At 39.5% G+C, this 16,131-nt stretch overlaps 1 protein-coding gene across 1 annotated transcript in view; it reads right to left on the reverse strand.

The window, feature by feature from the left end:
• Positions 1-16,131, reverse strand: part of NELL2 (neural EGFL like 2) — a 150,256-nt gene that overhangs the window by 115,825 nt on the left and 18,300 nt on the right. Inside the window, exons 3-5 of the mRNA XM_055712519.1 lie at positions 13,926-14,076; positions 524-697; positions 319-415 (exon numbers count right to left, since the gene is read on the reverse strand). Coding sequence (XP_055568494.1) covers positions 319-415; positions 524-697; positions 13,926-14,076 — 422 coding nt within the window. The remainder of the gene's footprint in view (positions 1-318; positions 416-523; positions 698-13,925; positions 14,077-16,131) is intronic.

Here is a 16,131-nt window from a genome sequence, read left to right on the forward strand (position 1 = left end):
TATCTCCATAGCAGACTTACTCTGACCAACCTCACAGTAGAACTGTTTTCTTATGTTCAGATGGAATTTCAGGTGTTTCAGTTTTTGCCCATTGCTTCTTGGCCTGTCAGCAGGCACTACTGAAAAGAGTCTGGATCCCTCATCCTCATTGCCCCCACACATTCAGGTATTTATAGACATTGATGAAATCCCCCCTGAGACTTCTCTTCCCCAGGCTGAACAATCCCAGCTCTCTCAGCCTCTCCTCATATAAAAGATATTCCAGTCCCTTAATCATTTTTATTTAAGTTCGCACTTTCCCTTTCAGGGAATGCATACCTTAAAATAACCATGTGCATTATTCCTCTGTCCCAGCCAAAAGGCTGTACCCAAGGGTAAGTCCATGAAGGGCTTCTCCACAACTCTTTCATAAATTCTGAAAAGGAAGGACAAAATATAGTCCCAAGTTGTTATCATTTAATTTAGTCAAAGCTGGAATGTTCCAAATGTGACATCATCTTATATAACAATACTCTTTACTTACTTATTGCAGTCCACATGTAGAATCAAGTGAGAGGCACTGATTGCTAAGGAAAGCCTGTGCCATTTATCATCTGCCAAAATGTATGGGAATACTTCTGTGTGGGAGCGATGACTGCCTGAACGATAATGCAACCTGATTTCATTTCGATGACCGCTGCTTTCCAGCTCCAGGTACCTGTACCATAAATGCATCATCATGTCATGAACCATTCTTATCAGCACAGCAACATTTTACATAACAACTTCTCATTATCATGCAGGATCTATTTAAAAGTGCGGGGAAAGACAAGTAAGGAGGTACAAAGATGAAAGCAGACACTTTTCAGATTTGCACTGCATCCTTCTTCTCAATAACACATAATAGCAGGCCCCAGCTTTCACGTAAGTGCACAAGATCCTGAGACAAATATTTTTTTCTTCTAGCAAAACTATTTTCCATAACATGACCTGGTTGGAAATACAATTAACCTATTATGAACAATTGCCTCATATCCTGAAAGCAGAGCAAAGATATTCTGAAGGCATGAATGCACAAAACACACCAGCTTTTGCAATAGGGACATTGCTGGCCATTACCAACCAGGGAAGTAAGCGAGAACTCAAGACCTTTCCTTTCTTTTCACTTTTCATAATGAAATTTCTCCTAAGAAACACAAAAGTTTCTTTCAAGAAGTGCTAGCTTTTCAGAACAATGTATGCATGTGTACTTATTTGCTTTGTTAAACAAGTATGTGTATTTCTGGTGGGTGTGTGTATATGTATACACATGTATGGAAATGTATGCACATGTATGGATATGCATATATACATAGTAAAAAACAGCACTGCAGCTGTACCAAGCTAAGCGCACTATACACCAGATTTGCAGATTGTAAACACAACCTTTGCTGATGAAATTCCACAGATCAATTTTAAAAGCACCCCATAACCAAACTGCACTTAGTCAGACAGGCCTGTCTCTTGCAATTGAACCTCTTCTGGGAACAAGCTTGACAAAGCATTTGTCTTCTAAGTTTCTCATTGTAAAGTGTCCTCCTAAAACTCTTAAAAAAAGGAAAGAAAAACAGAAATGGAGATTCTCTACAAATCACATGCAACCTACAGCTAAAGAGCAAGGGAAATAACATAGTGTGTGGCAAGATGCACAACTGGGAGAATGGACAATTCATTTTTGTCTATTTTTGCTGCCACATCTGCAGTCAGGCATGACAGTAGTTTGTAATCTGAGTGCACATGTGCCTTATGGTGATGTTGTTTACTTTAACAGGCTATCTATATCAAAGAACAGACAAGACAATGATTGCAGTTTTAAAGAGTAAAGGAAAAAATCAAAACCACCTTGTACAATCATTATCCCTAGGAGGAGGATTGGGCTCACTGCACATATCTCCTTCCTTCAGGGTGTTTCACAGGAGAACAGGCCTAGCAACAGCACCAAAACAACTGTCCTTCTGCAAAACTGGCAAAGGGCAATTTCTTCTTCCTTCCCAGTATTAACAAAGCATTTGACTAAAGTCAGCAATAAATTTTATAATCTCAGATAATTTACCTCCTCATGGCCTGAAAATAATTTTTGCATTGGCAAGAATTGTAAACTAATTGAAGGCCTGGCTGGAAAAAAATTGGGCAATAGTGGCAGGACATCAGTCAGCTTAATAACCTCCTTCATAACTCAGGCTTCAAGGATAAAAATAAGGTCACTCTCAGCCTAACAGAGAAGGGGAATGTTACAGAACTGGACTTCTCCAGCAATTTTTAAGTGCCTCCACCCAGCTGCAGATACAATCTGAAAAAAGAAAGTCAAGGATATGTTGAAACGTTATCCCCTGGTAGAACCAACAGCTAGCTCCTACTCTTTCAAAAAAGTCAATAGCAGAACTGATGCCAGCACACAGAAATGCTGGCAGGCTGGGAACAAACTATACCAGTAGACAGTCACTACAGAAGGCATAAAGTGAACACTCACGTTGCCCCTTATGCAGATCAAAGAATGAAATCTCTGAGAATGAAACACGGATCTCCCAATAAAAAGAAGGCATCACTATAAAAATTTCAGGAATTAAGAACTGCTGAAAGAGGACGGTGACATTCAGTGATGCTGCAATAAGCAAGGAAATCTTCCTACACAAAGAGGTACAAAACCTGTGGACACTCAGAGTTTTCTTTTAACTGTGATTAACGCACTGTTTTGAGATCCACAGGCAATCTCTTTTGTTCTTCCATTTTGTAAACTAACAAATTACTGTTACAGAAAACATGCATCAAAATGAAAAAGAAAATAATAGACATTAGGAGAATTATTAGGAGAGTAATTTATGGTTTACTAATAATCTGTAGAGGCAACAGCAAAACACAAATAGAAAAGCAAGTGGAATGACAGCCAGAACAATATTGCCTTCAGCTTGAACTAACGCCATGACACTGAAACACAGGGAAATGAAGTGGATAATTTCCACTTCATTTTTCACAAAATACTCTGCTTGCTAGTCCACTTTTGTATATTTGTTTAACTGCCTGGACTTAAACAGCTCTGGCTTAGTCTCGTGAATTTCAGGAGATGGGACAAGCTTCAGCACTGACAAACATGCAGGTGGCAATGCAAAGTCTACCCACAGTGAGGCTTCTCGTGCTATCTGTGAGGCTGTAACACTTGGGTACATGCTTTCCAAAGGTTTGGAAGAGTCTTTGAGAAAGTAAGCTAAGCATTAACAAATACTTTTTTTAAAAAATACTCATTTATAGTGACAAAAATACTCTACACTTCCCTGTACACTCAGGTTTACTTATCTTTTGAAAGAGAGAAGAGGGTGATCCTGGTTCCTGAAAGACTTACTCCCAAAGGAAACAGCAACTGTATTGTACTGCAGTCTTCTCCTAACCAAGAATCTCATTACTGAAGTTTCAGGGGAACCTCGTCAGCTGAATCACTGGTTTCTTGTCCATATCAGCCCAGCCCACCCCTCACAGGGAGAGCAGCAGTCAAAAAAGTCCCACTGCTAAAGTCACTGCTGCTTCTCCTAACAGCTCCAAGGTGCTCTTCTATATTGCAAAAGGCAAACAGCTCTTGGAACGAAAAATAAACCGCAGAGAGAAACACAGTACAACAGCAGAACCTGCTTCCCCTTTTACTAATATCCATGATCTCTGTGGCTGTTTAATCAATACCAGCCTACTTGATTTTAACCCCAAAAAAACCACACACACTTCAGGTCAAATGGATTTAACTTGGCAGGGAGATGATACGTGCTTTGGTTTACTACGTTTGACATTTGGAGAAGAAAATGCCAACCTGGAAAAAAAAGGTTGTTGCATCTCCATAGATCACTCTGTGCATGCACAATCATTGCAAAGACAACAGCCAAGGCCACTGTAAGATCAGCCGCTCTGCTTGGAAACCAACCAGACAGTGATCCCTTTTGTAGACTAAGGCTGAACCTCTCTTCATAAGAGGAAGAAATTTGTTTCAAATGCCCCAGAGGAATCTGAGAGATAAAACAGCGATGTTTTCTCTGCTGCCCAGCACTGATCTATTGCAACTGCTGGATAAGAGTTGAGAGTCAGCAGATCTGCCCAGCTGCGGAGCTGCTACTGATCATCCCTGGTGAAGGGCACGTGGTCTACGCAAGCCTGCACAGGACCCGCTCTTCAGGCTGGCCTCTTCAGTGCAGGGGAGACTGTTAAGTCAGGGTGTACAGCAAAAAGCTGGAGATTTAGGTGAAGCATCAGGTGGTCCTGGTGTATGTAGTAGCAGTCTTTGAGAAGAGGGAAGTACGGTCCTTCCAGCTGACAGCCATCATTGGTAACACCAAGGGTTTGATTGCTCACTTGTTCATTTGGCATCCCTGCTCACACAGCAAACTCATGCCATAGCTGTCCACTCTTACTCCAGGCAATAATAATTTCAACTTCCATTTACAGCATGTAGACAAATATTTTAGAAGCTAAAGGCAACATACCATCTCTGCTGCATATGAATTTATTATAGGCTGGGGCTTTTTTTAAACTTCTACCACTCCTGTTTATAGGTATAGTGTTAAAAAGAGTTCCTCATGGCTCTTTGAGCTACACTAAGAAAAGGAAAACCAATAAAATTAAACAGGAGTATGTACTTAAGAAAAAAAATTAAAATCCTTATCTCCATTACTTGTAAAGATTTTTATCTGAAGATTTTTGATACAGAAGTTCTTGCTTTTTTGTTAGGTATAATTACATAAAACATAAAAAAAAAAAGAGATCCTACTCAGTAGACCTTATTCATTGCAAATTATGGCTACAGCAGCAGTAAGCAATTCTGCTCGGTGTAGATTATGAAGATGTAAAAGCAATTCATGCCGCACAGCCACCACATTCAGTGATGCGTTATTTGCTATTTTCCATTGTATGACGACTGGGCAGTCAGGAGCGTAAGCCTTATTTTTCTATTTGGAAGTAACACTTAAAGTGTTCTGAAACATTAACTAGGCATTTTTACTGCTTGGTTCATCCCCTAGAACAATATGGTATCAAAATATCCCCAGATGGATCCTAAATGCCAAGTGGCAACTGCACTATACCTGTAAAAACCTAGTCCCCCCTCTCTCACTTGACGCTACTGCTTGGCCTTACTGGCTTTGCCCTTTTCCCTGACTATAGCTCTACCTAGGCAAGAGGTGACTGGCGGTTTTGCCAGGGAGAGACAAATTAAAAAAATGGTCCTAACTTTCCTGGGTAAGTTAGTAGCACTTAGTGCAAGTGCACAGTGAGCAGGAAAGCCATCAACTTAGTTTCTGTCCCTTTCTTTTGCTGAATGTAGTTTTACAGCCAGACAAGAATTTTCAGATGTAAGATATTTTTGTCCAAAAATCCTGATTCAATCATTAAAACCAAAACTTTTGATAGAAACACATTCTCACAGCAAGGCTTGCGGGGTCCAAGATTAAAAGCTTGTTAAAATGAGACACAAACAGAGCAAATCTGAAACTCTCTGACAGACTTTCTCAAATATTCTGTAATGCAGCAGTTATTACCTACTTGAAAGCAAAGACCCCAAGTGAAGAGAGGTCAAAATCAGAAGAGGGTATCTCCCATACCAAAACAGAGTGCACAAACAATGGGACAGTAAAAACAGTCTCTCAGGTTGACCTGAGGAGGCTCTGCCATTATATAGAGTTCATCAATCAAAAAGTCAGGTACAAGAGCAACCTAAACTCAGTAAGCTGATCTCAAGTTCTATGCCTATCCTAATAAATAAAGCCAACAAGGCTCATTCCCTGGTCCTGAAGACAAATATTAACAGTGGTGCTCCACTGCAACTCATACCCAGATGGGTGCTCTCTCACACTTCTTCCTTAAAACAGGTGGCTTTTTCCACACTGCTTGTTGGGAACAGTCCCTGGCCAATCATACTCCACAAACTGTGCCCCGACATCATCTGCAAGGGTGCTAACAGCAGGGGACAAAAGCATGCCAAGGAAGATGCTAACAATTATGCAGAATGAAGAACAGCAGGCCAGTGCTCCAGCCCAGGCCTGGGCACTGTGTGGTTTCCTAGCATAGCCCTGGCCAGGCACTGCCAACAAAGCTTTTTAGTACATTGAGGGGTGGGGGGAAGAGATAGATAATTACACTCCTCAGGACACTTGTCTCAGATGGAAAAGAACAAAGTTCAAGTCCCTGTTAGAAATCAGGCAGAGCAGAGATTAACAGTGCAAGGAAAATGCTTCTGAAGCACCCCAGCCAGCAAGCTACTGATCATTCTGGCATTTACATCTCTTCTGCAGTTTATTTTCTTCCACCACAAAAAAGGTCAACCACCTCAGCTTTGTTCCAGCACAACACTGTTCATTGCACTGGATAGCTACGGAGGACAGCTGGGGACGAGGAAGGTGCATTCCTGATGTGCACAGGAGATAGAGCCCCATGCTGGGACACCCATCAAGGAACACCCTCCACACTGCGATGTCCACAGAAGAGAACAGCCAGGCAACAGCTAACTGGAAGGGTAGAGAGACACCATCCACACACATTCACCTGCACAGACTACTACTGCGCAGCTACTACACTCTAACCAGAAAGAAGCCACAGCACAAGGTAGCAGCTAGGACAGCGAGGCTGCAATGCCCTGATGTGGACAAGGAGGCTAGGAAACAAGTGCAAGTGAGGCTGTTCAGATCCTTTTCATCCCTGTTCCCCTCAGTGTCTGTACCCAATTCAAACTAATGAAGCATGTGAGTCAAAAATAGAAGCCAATAAGATAGTTTCTATCACCATCTTGCAGCACTCATCTGACTTCAGTGGGGATACTGTGATCTGAAAGCCTTTGCTAGCTTTGAAGGCAAGAACTTGCTTCTCACCTGAGAGATCTCTCTGCTTACCTCCCAAAATATGAGGTCAGTTAACTATGCCCCTAAATCAGAGAGGCAAAATCTTGCCTTCCCCACCTGCAGAGTCTGCATAGCTTCTGCTACTTCAGTGCTACAATCCAAGAGCCCTGGTCCATCGCAAGAGCAAGATATCCCAGACACCTAATGTTACCACTGATGACAAGGCAAGGCTCCCAGCCAGCCTTCCTGCAGCACTTGCAGAAGGTCAGCAGGAGCCAGAAGCAGGACCCAAGGTCCCACCGACCTCCCTGAAGCACTTCATGAAGAGTTATTCTCCCAAAAGGTGCTAGCTTGGTCTGGGAAAAATTCAAACCTGGTATCACAGCATATTGTCTATGTTGTCCACGTTCAAGCTGTGAATATGAAATCAAATTCCCGAACTAGGAAATATTTTCTGAAACATAATACTTGCCTTTGAGCAATCGCTCTCATTCCTCCCATCTCCCTCAGTAACCCCGGTTATCAATGTATTTATTTCCATTTTATTCTATCACACAGAGCCCCACTAATGTCAATCTTGCCTATCTGAAGCTTCCTCTTCTACTAAAAATCAAGGAGGGAAGAACTTTCTCAGATCAAGCAAGCACTGTAAAAACCCACTCCCTTTCTCGCAAAGTTTCTCCATGGAGAGCAAGAGGACTGCAACTACAATAAACAACCTTTCAATATATACATATTAGTAAAAGCAAAATCCAGTTTCAACCCAACTTCTCCCATCTCCTACCCTCAACAAAACACAGATTTGTAATTTACTTGTTAATAGAAACCCTTTCAAACAACAGTAGAAGAAAAATGACATCTGTCAAAATTCATATTTAAACTATTTCAGTGGTGTTTTTCAGTATCATAGGCAGGGACAAATTTTTGTCTCTTACTCAAGTAGGTCTGTCACTAGTCGCAATTCAAACTACAGGATTCAGGCTCATACAAGCATTTTGTAACAAGTTCCCAACCAAATCACCCTGGATTAGTTGGTGCTGCGATGATTTACATCAGCACACAGGCCAGCCTCTCTCGATTCAATAAAGTTATAGGAAGGTGTTTTAAGGTGAGTGCATTACAAGAATTTACATCCTATTGGCAATTATTTTTTTTTTTCGGTCACGAAGCATAAACTAAACCGAAGCAAAACAACAGAGGCAATAGTGAAAAGGCATCAATCAATTTAATAACATCCCTTATAACCAACACTTAAAGAAACAGGTCTTTCCCAACATTATAAAGACATTAAACTGAGTACAAGACAAAATTGCTGCTTTACAAACATTTCCATCCAACCACACACTCAGGGATAGAATTTAATCTCCCAAACCAACAGAAACAAAGAACTTTTCTCTTTTGGGATAAAGGAAAGAGCCCAGACAAGCTGTCAGGCTCTACATAGAGAATCCTTTGTCCCACAGAATCTTCTCACACATTAGAAAAGCGGTGAATGAATGAAAGAAAGAAAATATCTTCTTTTTTTTTTTTTTGACACCTTTGATGAAACATGCAAAATTCATCAAAAGAAAAGAAGGCTGACACCAGGGGAGTTTTACATCACTAGAGGAAGTAAATTCAAAAGCAATTGATTGTTATGAACAAATTTAAGAGGGTTCATATTTAGACCAGTAAGAAAGAGCAACTAAGATTTACTACCAAAAAAACAAAATATAGGACATCACAACCCTTCATTTTTCCAGCAAAGAACACCACAGAATGGTTTAAACAGCAGAAATAAGCTACCTCTTCTTTTGGCACAGCCAACAACCACGTGCAGCTTTAATGTTTGAAAATTAATCCCACGTTATTCTTACCTAATGTCTGCTCTGCAAGTTAGTGATGAGGAGGGGGAGAGCACCCCTCAGACAAAACCAATGTAACTACAGTATTGGCTTAAGTGGTAAATACTGGAAGTTTTTCACAGTGTAATGTGTTTGCAGCAGATTTTTGGTGTCAGAGAGGAGACTTCACACTGCAGTCCAGAAATGCAGACACTCATATATCAAAAGCAGGGAACATACAGTTCCACCTCTATTTTAATACAATGGTCAAACAACAGAATACAATTCATGTGTCGGGAGTTTGCCTTTGGCAACTTCTCTCCTTGTACACTTAAATTACTAACAAAGAAACTGTCACAGATATTTTCCTCCTAGATACTGGAAGAGGTCTGAAAGTGCTGTACAGTACAGCCTGTTTGACAGCAGATAATCACAAGACACCAACAGCTGTTAAAACAAATGTTAAGTAAGGCAAAAATTAAATAAATTAATAGAGATACATAATTAAGTGCAAGGAATGCCTGATCACAATATTCTATTGATTTCAGTGCTTTGTTTCAGGATATGAAAAGCACTAACTGAAAGAAAGAATGGTTAAACTACAATACAGTGATTTCATCCTTTACAGGCCCTAATATGCAGTATCTCAAGAGATATGAATATAACATCAGTTGCATAGAGCCATCTAACCATGAAGGGAGGAAAAAGCTTTAATACATCTCTCCACTGTTGCCAATTAAATGAAAATATATGATGGAATAGTGAGACCTAACATATATTACAAACCCCATCACAGATTAGAATCATCTCTCTGCTGATTCTTCCATCGAGACAGCAGCGAGACAAATTCAGAAGTGAAATGAGGAGGATAATACAGCTTAAACTGAAGGCTGATAGCAAGCACACAGCAATCAGTGTTTAACAGTGCTTGCATTTGGACTTAAGGCATCACGTCATTCAAAATATTTACCTTGTTATTTTAAAGTACAATGCATTTTAGGCAGGGCACTATGTGGTCAAGGTGATGCTCTCAAGTTAAGAAAACATTTGTAACAGATATTGTTTCAGATCCTTTCAGTTTAAGATTAATGTTTAATATATTAAAATCTTTTAAAACTGAAGAAAAGCATAATCTTTATAAAAGGGGAAGACAGTTTTAATACTCCATTAGGAAAAGAAAAATAAAGGCATTTAACAGAGTAGGAAAATATGACTGTATCTGCAGAAAATCCTTTCAGGAGCTACTTTTTGTGGTGACAGCCATATCCTAGCCTCAGATAATGCCCAAGCCCTAGAATTACATGGAGAACTTCTGCATCTATCTGATAGCCCGAGGACAGCATTTACCACATGATGTTAGATGGGAAACTTTGGGAGAGCAGTCCTGTCAACTTCTTGAGACTCAAAGCTATAAGTAGTTGCCTGACTGTGTCTCAGTGGAAGCATTCATTTTTGATGTTCTTCAAAAGGGAATTGGCAAAAAAGAACAAAACAAACCCAAAACATAAAACTAGACAACACATACTGAAGCAGTAAATTCTGAATCATGTAAACTATATTAAGGACATACACTGAAGCAGTAAACTCTGAATTATGTAAACTACTTTAAGTACATAGTTTTAAAGAAAATTATAAAATTTTTAAAGTAACTTCAATTTAGGACATGTCCTCAATTTGCTGTAAATTAGCATGTTTGCAACAAAGTCCCTAGACTTATGCAAAGAAAGGATGAGTTTTTACTCTGATTTATTTTCAAAAACACACATTCCCCAAGCCACTGAATAAACGAACATACCTTTTTCCACTTTTTGAATAAACATTTTGATTTTCTTGTACCCTAGAAATTATTTTACTCTAGAACCATTAGTTGTTATGAAAACTCTGTAAAATAAAACATAAGAAAAGTTACTTGTGTGATAACTGATATATCCTTCAGTTCCTGCCACCTCCAGCCTTCCTCACCACCATTCCATTCCTCACTGCAGAAAAGCAAGAGCTAGTATTGACTTCTATAAATTAAGAATATAGCCAGGTGTGATTCTGTCCCACAAGGCAGCAGTTCAATACTAGCACAACTTTTTTGACATCAGAGAAGCTATATAAGGCTAAAGTTGGTGCGACGGAGTACAGTCAGGTCTGCCATTGCTAATTCTCCTACCAACTGTGATGACTGCTTTGACAGAGATCACAAGAAGTTGTTTGAGCACTAAAGGACTGTTACAGACAAGTCCCTGGTCAGAAGTGGGCAAGGTCACAGAGATGGAAATCCAGCACTGAAGAAGCAGTTATTTAATGTAACCCATCCAAATGCTCCCTTTTGATTTCTACACTCTTGTCTTTATTGTCAGTAATCACCAAAGAAAATTAAACCCGTAAGAGGTATTATAGGAGACTCAGAGATGCTAGCCTAATTCCAGTATTATCCACATCTAAGTCAGCCCTGATTTTAGTGCAATTAAATTGAACAAACTACTATAGCACACAGACATCTTTCTGTACGCCCTACCTCAGAACAGGCAAGCACATGCTTGCTAAAATCTTAAGGACACATCTAACTTAATAGCTACAAGTTCTTTCTGGCCATACTTTTGCTGAGACTCATTTTATACCTACTGAAGATAAAGATTTTCCCTGACTGTAAGTGGATCAGATTAGGCATTTTTAAAACAAATTCTTCCGAGTTCCTTTTTAAGTAGATAACCTAATATTCTCCCAAAGAAAGCAATGAAATATTCAGAAGTAGATTGTTCTTTAGCTGCCTCATCCAAAGCTGACCCAATGTGTGACCTGCCTAAATAATCTAGAAGGCTTTTTTTCTTCCTCTTTGATTATCCAAAGGCTTACAAGGAACCCCCAAAAACAAACATGAAGCATACGTCCCTATAGAAAAATTGTAAACTCTATGCAGCGCTTAAGAGGGCATAGTAAGATGAAGAGGTCACACTGGATAAAATGGTGGTAGGAGTTTTTTGCAGCAAGGCGTGAACTGGGTATTATCTTCATCTTTCATACCTCTAACATTATAACTTTAGAGTAAGAGTACTAGAAGTTTCCACAGTTAAGAGAAAAAGGGCCTCAGAAACACTCAGTAGTGCCACTAAGTTATACATCCACAGTTAAAATCCCAACACACATAATGCAGACCTGATTTCAGCTAGAAACCTTGACAAATGTTTTCCATTGCAGTTAGTTCAGGTTCCAATATGCAGATAAACAGAAGTTGGTGAAAATGTAACAACAAAACCTGCAAATATTTAAGGTATGACAGAAATTTCTTTAAAAAGCATAAATGTTGTCAATGTAGCATTAAAAATCTAATCATCCATCCCTAGAAGTATACCAATATAAAATAATAGGATTTTCAGAGTCCTATTTGTCACCCTTTTACTACCATATTCTATATGGGCATAGACAGACAACATGGATGAACCAGATTCAAATGAGATAAGCAGCACTGCGTTTGTACGGCCACACAACCTGGTCACCAGGCACTGCTCTAACTTTTCCTTTTCTTTGATATGGCTGAATAGAATCCATATAATGCATTCTTGTTCACATAAGATCAATGGCAGCCCTACCTGCCAGCTTTACTCACCTGAGAATTAATTACTTTCCCAAGCAGTATCTCAAACTCTTCTGCAACTCTTAAAGGAAAGTTCTTTGCATGTTATTTTTGTACTTCTATCACCCTTTGTGCTCACTAAGTGGCAGTGTTTTCTCCCAGTTGGCCACTCTCCAAGTTACTGTTTCTTGAGTTTTGCTCAGTTATACACTACACATTTTTTTGATCTCCTATGGCATGTCCTCATGCCATTCCTGAGGCCAGGACAGGTCTTCCAGCAAACATTGCCTCCTTTCAGAAAGGCTACAGTGGTTCTCTTTTCCAGAGCCTTAAGAGTTTCACATTGGTGACCTCTTTGCCCATCTCTACAGCTATTTTGGCATATGAAGGTTTCATCTTTAACTTTGAAATTTCACATACAGTTGCATTAGCCCTATCAGTAGTGCAGCAAATCCATGTTCCTCCTACAAATGTGAAAACGACCTTTGTCAGGGCACAGCTGGCTCTGCATACCTACTCTCTCATTTGAGAGAGAATAAACTTTTCCATCTGGGATGATCTGCACATATGGTGGTATAGTTTGAGTTCAAAACTCAGTAATGACAGCTGCCCAGTTCTGTCCCTTGCAAACTGCTCGCTACTGCAGATGAGAAGCAGGTAACAGTTAAGAGAAAAGCCCCTCAGCTCCTCTGTGACATAACATCTGTAAACATCATCCAGAAGGCATCCAACCACCCCCTTGCAGAGTTTAAAGATGCTTTTATAAATTTGGCACAATGATCCTTGGGAAGGTTTTTCCTTTCTTTTTTAAATAGAAGAATTGCAGATAAGGCCTCTGGGAAATAGAATAAAAGCAAAACTGGAGCATCTTCCAGCACAAAATAATTGTTGCCGTGCCTGCTAATGAAAACTTGTACAGTCATGTAGAAAAAACAGACATTTTGCTTTGTTTGAACATCTGCCTTTACCTTTTTTTTTTTTTTTCTATTTTGTAGTGAGACCCTCAAGAAAGGATTATGGGATTGTGCACATGAAAATAAAAAGGACTATGAATCTAAAGCAGAGATCATCTGTTGCTTGTGCTAATGACTGCTCAGTAAGTGCACATTTTAAAACTCCTTTTTATTCTGTCACAGAATCATAGGGCAGTTATCTTTAATAGCTATTACTCAGATATATAAAGAATATCTTATTTCTCTAGCAGTCGTTATCCTATCAAAGGGATAATCCTTAAATGCTCTGTGTCATTCACTTTAGTTTTTTAAGGTTGACAACATTTTGAGTAAAGTGCTCTACCATTCATGCGAGGTGTAAGCCCATAACTGGTGGAATTTATTTAATTTTTTAAACTGCTTGCAGTGTTAAAAACCAACGGGTGAATAGGTGGACGTACAGGTCCACACTTTTGAATCAGTGTAGCTATACTGATGTGACAGTTTTACACCAGCTGAGCATCTGGTCCTTATGGTTATGAACAAGAGAGAACTGGCTTTTCATGCCTTTGGTGGCAAGAGACACTTAAAGAGTAACAGCTGTTCCGCTTTCCCTTGGCTAATTTGGACTTGTGGATTTTTATGAATCTGCACAATATGCCTACCCAAACGCTGTACATATTTGGTAATGACCTGTTACATAATTTGCCCTAATTTAGGTTCAATTTTTAACTGCATAAATGCATATACTTTCATGAACTAGTATACAGGTAGCAGTACTCACCTGTGATCTAAATGATGAATAGAGAAAATAACCCCTGAATTCAAATGGGCTTGTTTTAAGGTCACCAGGATTGTGAATTCGTATTTATTTCTTAACTTCTGAAAAAAGATTTCAGCTGTTTCTGGAGATGCCTTGACACTTCTTGAAGTATCTAAAAAACAAAACAAAACAAAACAAAAAACAACCGTAACAGAAAAAACACTTGGTATAAAACCTTATTTTACTTTACATCCTCCACTCAAAGAGCTTACAAAATAACAAGCTACTTCTGAGGAGCACAATTGAACAGACAGGCAAAAGCAAGGACCAAAGTATTTTAAACACCAGCTTTCACGTTCAATGGGAGCCATTTCAATGAAAGGGAACACATTTTCTAGGACACCTATTGTATTCAGGGGCGGGGGGGGCGGTGTTTTGTTTTTAACACAGGGTCATAACTCTTTTACTTTCTTCATGGATGGCCAGATGGCACCTTTAATATCTCATCCAAAATATGGCCTTACTAGCAGCAAAGCACAGAATGACAACACTGGATATGAGCCTAAGCTGTGAAGCGCAACCTGAGCAACTTTTTAATGACTTCTACAAAAATGTTATGCTTAATAGCTATGCACAATTAATTTAAAGGGGGGGGGGGGGGGGGGGGAGGGAAGACAGTGGCATCTCTTTAGGGACAATTTACTCAGAATTAAGGAACAGTTATAAACAGGTAAAAACCCACCATCTTTCAAAATATATTATTGCTAATTAATCATTATATACTGCATTTCTACAGTATGTTGTGCTGCTTCTTGCACATGATGTCATGAACATTTTTGTTAGAGTAACTGCACACACACAACAAAGATTTTGCCTTTAAAAACCCACACACAACCAAGACTGAAGCAATGTTTCTGCTGAATTTGCATGGAACATGCACAGAAAATAAAAAGGCCCAACCTTAAGCCCTCTAGAGAGATAATTTACTAAACAAGATGTCAAATGTTGGAAAAACAATTTTTCAAGGTCTTCCACAATACATTAGAACAAAAATAATATACATTTTTAATGCACAAAATCAATTCATTAGCATGTGTAATCAACTGTGTAAGAACTAAATCAATTCACAAGCTTCTTGTCATTGTAATTTGACCATCCTGCTCTAACTCAGGGACACTGGCAGCGACAGCAGCAAAGAGCTAACTGATTTTCTTTGGGCAGCACTGCAGCTGAGCTCTCAGGTAAGCTTACACCACTGTTCTTAAAAAAAGGTTTATTCTTTAAGCTGTAGCTATGAAGATGCTACTCTGCATTAACAGCAGTTTATTGTGGTTTATGGACCAGGAATAGTTTTTTAACATGTGTTTAAGAAATGCAACAACCTGTACAACCCTTAAGACCTAACCAAGCTCCCGCACAATGTCACACCAGGCTGGATTTGACTAATGTTTTACAACGGGGAATCCAAAAGACAATTAAAAAAAATCTATTCATTTCTACCAAACTCCTATGATATTCTCATTAGCAACCAATGAAAGTATATGCATAACACCCCTTACCATTATATAAGGCCAGTTCTAATCGCACAGAAATAATTACGTCCCCCTCCTATACACGCTTTTACTCTAACTGGAGCTATTAGGATGCAAACACTGTGCTACAGATGGCCTGTGCTTTAGCAAGGAAACAAACCCTTGCCATCATGTGGAGCTCTCCAGAGCCCTCCCAGCTGCACTGAGAGAGGTGGGGGAAACACAGGGCTGCCTCTACGGCTGCAAGACAGGAATCTTTTTTGAGGTGTCCTCCTGCCACCCCTGTGAATCGTTACCCGATCACTAGGCTGGACAAGAGTTTTCCATCCTTCTATCTATAAAATCTTATCTGGGTTCCCTGTAAACATTCATCATGGCCTTAAACTACCTTCTTGTATACAGACAAAAGTACCATGACCTGATTAGATCATGCTGGAAGTCTATATATTAAGTTTATCATCATATTGACTGCCAGAGTACTAAATTGCCAAAACACATGGTCATTCAGTTATGGTCCTGCAAATAGGTCAGCTTATACTTGCTGTACCAAAATGCTGCACAGCCTTTTGAGTTATTACTACTCAGATGAAGCACAACACCCTTTGTTCAGGGCAGGCACCAGGTGGATTTCTTAAAGACAGATGACTGTAAGGTCCTTGATCCATTAGATCCATTCTTTTTACACTAACACAACA

This window comes from Falco cherrug, chromosome 5 (genome assembly GCF_023634085.1).
Source record: "Falco cherrug isolate bFalChe1 chromosome 5, bFalChe1.pri, whole genome shotgun sequence".
In the NCBI taxonomy this organism is placed as follows: domain Eukaryota; kingdom Metazoa; phylum Chordata; class Aves; order Falconiformes; family Falconidae; genus Falco; species Falco cherrug.